The 6,279-nt window shown below is 50.5% G+C and overlaps 1 protein-coding gene across 1 annotated transcript; it reads left to right on the top strand.

The window, feature by feature from the left end:
- The first annotated feature begins 1,141 nt into the window (after positions 1-1,141).
- On the top strand, positions 1,142-5,820 carry LOC142989189 (uncharacterized). The gene is made up of 7 exons (XM_076138621.1): positions 1,142-1,360; positions 1,508-1,648; positions 2,615-2,770; positions 3,093-3,262; positions 3,871-3,984; positions 4,286-4,393; positions 4,590-5,820. Exons 1-7 carry the CDS (start codon positions 1,156-1,158, stop codon positions 4,788-4,790), a joined length of 1,095 nt encoding a protein of 364 aa, XP_075994736.1. The 5' UTR covers positions 1,142-1,155; the 3' UTR covers positions 4,791-5,820.
- The last annotated feature ends 459 nt before the right edge of the window (positions 5,821-6,279 follow it).

Consider the following 6,279-nt stretch of genomic DNA (forward strand, 5'->3'; position numbering starts at 1 on the left):
TCCTCTTCCTGTCCTTCTCTCCGTCTTTGTGACAGCATTAGAATGACGTGAGGCCCAATGAATCCATCCACTCTGTTTACCAGGAGAGGAGCAGAGGCTTTAATTATTAATATAGGTTCATCAGCATTTAGGCCATCATGCTTGTCTCAGCGTCTCATTTGTGTTACACTCTAATTAGCAGACAGGAAACCATGTCTGACCTTTGATAGTTGGGTTCTGTCACCTGACCAATGATTGTGTTCTGACTGTAACTGATACAACTCAACTCCAATCTAAGGCCCTCTATAATTGAATGAAGCTCCATGAGGCTGTTAAAGTTACATCCTTCAGCAGAGCAGCAGCTTGTTCGGCTTAGTTCAGTCAATTACACCCGACCTTCAATTCAATTAACCCTCCCAGGTCCACAAATGTCACTGACTCAAACTGCATCAAGTGGATTCAGACTGAGCTCAGTCACTCAGCACCAAACTCCATGCAGCACAGTGACTTTCACCTCTGGACTATTTAAGCCTCAATTCTGCAATTAAGTTTATGTGATAGATTAAGTGATTAAGTTTAGGTATGACAAGTTAGAGGCATATTGTCCTGCTGTAAAAATGAAGCCCCGCCCCTTTAAATCAGCAGTAGAGGCTCCAGCAGCAGCAGTGATGTTTACATGAGGCTGTGATTATTGCCAATAATGGGAGTGGCTGTTTTGTTTCCTTCAGTCTGCTTGTTTCCCTTTGAGAGCAGAATAAGGAGCGAGTCTGTGGGCCTGAGACTCAACTTACATTCAGTCAACCAGAGATAAGAGCTTTAGATAAGTGAGTCAGCTGGCTGTGGGTTAGGTTTGGGAGGTTTGTTCTGATGGTGCCTACTTGGACTCAGTCCTGATGCTAAGCAGCTGCTTGGTCTCATCTGTATCTCCATGCAGCCATACGTTCATCTAACCCAGTTTAACGCCACACACACACACACACACACACATAAAGGAACATTCTGTCATCATCTCAAATCATTCCACTTCCTCCCTGAGCCTGAGCGTGAAGGCGCGGCGACCTCATGAGGTAAATGTAGTTTTGACAGTGTGTTTGTGTGTCTGGTGTGTTTGTGTGTCTGGTGTGTGTGTGTGTGTGTGTGTGCTGGCTCGTACCTGTTGCAGGTGTGAGTCGCTCGATGAAGGACAAGGTGACCAAGCCCACCGCCATGGCTCAGGGCAAAGTGGCCCACATGATCGAGTGGCAGAGCTGGGGCAAACCATCTGCGGGGCCGCCGGGGGGCGCCGGCCACACCAACCTGCAGAGGGAGAAGGAGAGGAGGTTGGAGAATGACGCCTACAGCGACCTCAGTGACGGAGAGAAGGAAGCCCGCTTTGCTGCAGGTGAGGGCGGAGCTGTGTCAGGCAGTGATCACGCTTTAATACGACCTTATCTAAGCGTGGTCACATCATCCAGCTGGTATCATGATGGAGCTATCTAGCTGCAGGAAGGACTGAACACAGCTCCTCCCTGAACTTCCTGTCCTGCAGGCATCATGCAGCAGTTTGCCATCTCTGAGGCCACTCTGTTTGGATGGAACTCTATGGATGGAGAGAGCATGGGAGCCGGATCAAACCAGGGCAGCGTAGCTCACCTGAGCGAGGTCAACCAGGAGAGCATCACCAGCAGAGGTACGCCACCCTCACATACTCAACAACTCAACTACACAAGAGCTCAGATACTGACTGGAGTGTGTCGCTGTACATATAACCACCTCTCTAACACACACACACACACACACACACACACACTGAACTCTCCACTCAGCCACCAGCAGCACGATGAAGCACGACCACACACACATTCATCACATCGTGCTTCATCCTTTTTCTTGTGATATTGAGATGGATGGAGCCGTTCTTCCTCACAGAGAGGACAGCAGGAAGTGGAGCCCACCTGCAGGAGCACATCTGCATGCACCTTTAGACACTTTGATCCAAGTACAGCTGCAGCAGAATGTGGCTTCTGTCCCGTCACACAGATCAGGATCAATACATGGATCTGCACCCTGACACACTCACACACTCGTTTACAAACTGGACACAACTCAAGCATCTGGGTCCTCTGCTGCTGTTACACACACAGACCTGCCGCTGACAGACAGACAGACAGACAGACAGACAGGTGGAGGTGAATATAACCTCCTTTGCAGCAGTAACAGACATAAATATCTTCCTCCTGGTTGAAGAGCTCCGTCTGCTGTTGAGCAGAGCAGCGAGCCTCCAAACCCTGAGGGGCTGCAGGTGAACACAAGGACACAAGTCCATATGTGGACCATATGTGACCATGCAACACACACACACACACACAGAGGCACCGCTTTCTAAACCACTTACCCACCCGGCCCGGTCCCCAGGGAGGCGTCTCGGTCCCAGCCCCCCCCATCACTCTTATTCCAGTGAAGCGTGTTTCCTCTGGACACAGAAGCTGTTAGGATGGACTAAATGAATCTTCTACAGCACATGTTGCCTCTCATGTCACGCCTTTTACTGTAGCAACTCCATCAGGTGGCTCCTTGTTAGGTAGAAGTGATGCATTTATTTAATGTTTCTTCTTCTTTTATGTGTGTGTGTGTGTGTGTGTGTGTCCTCATCCAGACCAGGTGCTCCATCATTCCTCTGCTGAGGTGTGGCCTCACACCTACGTGTCCCAGGGTCTGTACTGCCTGTCCTCCTCTGACGCCTGGGAGCCAATCACCAGCCAGCCGTCGGGCGTGGCCTCTCCAGCTGCAGGCTCTTACATCATGGCTGCTGGTACGGATGCTCCTGGTCTCTGTGGGCTCTTCTAGTCTGTAGTCCTGGTTTAAGTGTGTTCACTTGATGAGGAGCTTCCAGAACTTGATTGGCTACAAACATCCGACTGAGGTCCGTTAAGGCGGGTCCATGTTCCATCACCTAGGCAACGCCTGAGCTGCTGTATGAAGGGAATGAAGCCACACACAGATACTCAGATAGGGTTGTAACCTTTCACAGACGGTGATATGAAAGATGACATCATCATCATCTTGTCCCTGTGATGGTTCTGACCCAGTGTCCTTTGGTCTCACATGTCAGCCCATGTTGATTCTGGTTCCAGGTGGCAGCAGTGGAGCGGGTGTGACGCCTGCTGAGGGCTTTGAGGGCTCAGTGGGCGGTTACTTCCAACAGCATCAGACTCATCTGGTCCTGCAGCAGCAGAACCAAATCCAACATCTCCAGCAGCTCCATCACTACCAGCAGCAGATCATGCAGTACCAGCAGCAGCAGGTCAGTAAAGCTCTGGAGTCAGACAGACAGACAGACAGACAGACAGACAGACAGGCTGTGTTGAGACTGTAGCTTGGTCTGTTTTGGTTAAAGGAGCTGCGACACCAGGAGCCTCCTCGGCCTCAGCACGTCTCTGAGCTTATTAAAGATCTGAGGCTTATGAAATAATAACTTGTAAAGGTCAGAGTGTGTGTGAGGAGGTGTAGTGATCCAGACCCACAGTGGGAATGAGCTCATGAGCTCTAAGCTGTGTGGAGGAGGAGGGGGAATATATTCAGTCAAGTCTTCTTTCATGCGTGACAGCCAAAGACTATTTCCTGCTTTTCTCTCAATTTACATTCTGGAATTTTAAAGGCTTCTGCCAGAGGGACACACACTTTGACACCATGTGCATCTGCTGCTCTGTGGAGTCACTCTGCTGCTCTGTGGAGTCACTCTGCTGCTCTGTGGAGTCACTCTGCATGGAGGAGCAGATCCAGAGGATCAAACACATGTCCAGTCTTTGCATTATAACTTTCCCTCAGATGTTTGGTTAGAAACAGAGCAGACCTGCCGCTCTGTTTACCGCTCTGCCCCTTTGACTCCTCCTCCTCTCCTCTCCTCTCCAGAGTGCCTCCCAGTCGCTCCAGGCCACGCCCAACAGCACCATCCACAGCCTGGGCCCCCCCACACACCCTCGCCTGGCCGACCTGTGGGGGGCAGCGCAGGTTGAAGCCCACCAGGTACACTTCCTGTTTCAATCTGCAAGGTTTTTGCATTTACTTAGATTGACTTGTGACATCAGAAAAACAACATATATATATCAGACATGTTGCCGAGGCAACTGAACATGGCAGTAATGTGTGTGAGTGTGTGTGAACCCACCTGAGGCTGAGCTCCTCCTCTCCTCCTGCTGCTGTCAGGAGCCAACATGTTGTTTCTGATGTCTGGATGTCTTTAACGTCTCTGACCTGTGGAAACCTCCTCTGGTCTGAGCTCAGGCAGCCTGAATGTTCACAGTGAAGCTCCTCCCCCTGGTTACAGGTGGAGATCGTGGGGCAGCTGAGCGGACAGATGGGGGAGACGATGGTGGGAGAGGAGCTGGAGTCTGACGGCAGCCCACAGCAGCATGGAGAGGAGGAGGGGACCAAGGTGAGTCACTGCAGGCTGAGTGTGTAGAGTGACCTCTGACTGAACTCTGATTTACAACCACATCATCTCAGCCTCTTCATTCAGGATGAAGGTGTCCACTTCAGTTGCAGTGATGTGTAAACAAATGGATGTATTGACTTCATCCCAGTATGATAAACGTACCGACTGATGTCTGAATCACTTCCTGTTCTCACAGGTGGAGGAGGTCACGCTAACCGTGGAGGCGGAGCCGTACTCTCTGACCTCGTCGCCCCTGAAGGAGGACGCCCTCTTCACCGGGGGCTCCAGCCCGGCGTCGACGGCACGGACTGACAGGATATCGTTTGATGTCTCGCCCTGTGTGGTCCAGGAGGGGGACGCAGAGGACGGATCAATTGTTGTTGTAGCTACCAATTGAGGTGCAGAGTGAGAATGAGGACGTAAATAATAACTCCAATAATCAATAAAGCTATTCTATTCTACCCCCCAATATTTACCTGCTGTGAGCCAGAGGGGTGTAATGTACAGACATCAGAGGCAGGGGGCGCTCACATGTGGAGGATTCCTCTGTGGAGAGAAAGACTCTTCCTTCCAGGACCAAACTTTGACTCTGCTGACACAAAGAGGGGAAGGATTTTATTTTAGGATGGATGAAGAAACATTTTGGACCAATGTGAAAGAGGGACACATGAAGGGGGCGGGGCCAGACAAAGGGCCGAGTCACAGTGCAATAATACAAACATGGAGCCTACAGACGAGGAGCGGTGAGCATCCTGATCCTGATCCTGAATAAAAGCTGGCAACAACTTTCACAGTGAGAGAAGGAGATCAAGCAGCGGTGACATCATCTCATCACACAAAGGAACCAGATATTCAGGCGTGAAGGTGTTTGGACGTATTGAAGTCATTACCATGGCGGCACGGCACCGGCCACCCGACTCATCAGACTCCTGGCCTGATGTGTGTCACCGGGGTAACGGTTTATGTGTGTGTGTGTGAGGGCGAGCTAGCCAGAGCAGCTGATTGGTTAGATGGTTGGACTCCTGCATCAGGACCTGGTGTCCACACTGCAGCCGTCACCACCTCCTGATCTCCTCCCCGGGCTGCTCAGGCTGGATGAAGCCTCTCCTCTGCTGTAGGAGACAAACCAGACTCTGAGTGTGTTTGCAAATCATTTCTCCTGTCTGTCCAGGATTTGCATCAAATAGAAGGAGATGCAAACTCCTGCAGTGAGCTGTGGATCAGTGTGAGGCAGTAAACTCACAAACCTGCAGACATCAGGGCCAATGATCTGCACACACAGCTTCCTGTCAGTCTGGATTCACCAAACAGAACCTGCATGCTTCTGTCAGACACTATAACACAGTGAGAATATAACTACAGGCTTTCTTAATAAAAAACAAAACCCTATAAACTGATATGTACCTGTATGAATGTAAGACTGTGTGTGTGTGTGTATGAATCTAGCTTTGTGTGTTAAATATATATGATGTCAAACTCTGTGGTTGTGCCGTTCTGTTCTGTCCCACACACACACACACACACACACACACACACACACACACAGAGGAGTGCAGAGGAGAATCCACCATGACAGCCCAGTGATCCAGGCCCACGCTGCCCCCGGTGGCCACGATCATCGTCTGTCCTCTGTCTGTCCCTCTGGCACATGTTGCTCAGAGAGTTCGTCCTCTGTTATCACACAAACAGATCAGGTTTATACAGTGAACTCACAGGTCTTTAACTGGCCTGAAAGCTTCATCCTGATTGGTCCTTTACCACAGTCACATGATGATGTCATCGTGTAGCTTTACTCCATTACACAACTGGTGAGACGCGACCGCAGAGTAAGTATTTACTGAGCCAGTGGTTGGCCAACATCCGGGTTTCACAGTCAGGGGGAGTGG

The sequence above is a fragment of the Genypterus blacodes genome, unplaced genomic scaffold, assembly GCF_046128005.1.
Source record: "Genypterus blacodes isolate CSIRO-AG114 ecotype Tasmania unplaced genomic scaffold, CSIRO-AGI_Gbla_v1 ptg000386l_1, whole genome shotgun sequence".
Lineage (NCBI taxonomy): Eukaryota > Metazoa > Chordata > Actinopteri > Ophidiiformes > Ophidiidae > Genypterus > Genypterus blacodes.

Bases quoted from the DNA above. Each gene is read 5' to 3' on its own strand.
- LOC142989189 (XM_076138621.1), top strand. From the start codon at position 1,156: ATGAAGGACAAGGTGACCAAGCCCACCGCCATGGCTCAGGGCAAAGTG. The intron at 3,985-4,285 runs GTACACTTCCTG...CCCTGGTTACAG, and splicing joins CGCAGGTTGAAGCCCACCAG to GTGGAGATCGTGGGGCAGCT. The intron at 4,394-4,589 runs GTGAGTCACTGC...CTGTTCTCACAG, and splicing joins GAGAGGAGGAGGGGACCAAG to GTGGAGGAGGTCACGCTAAC.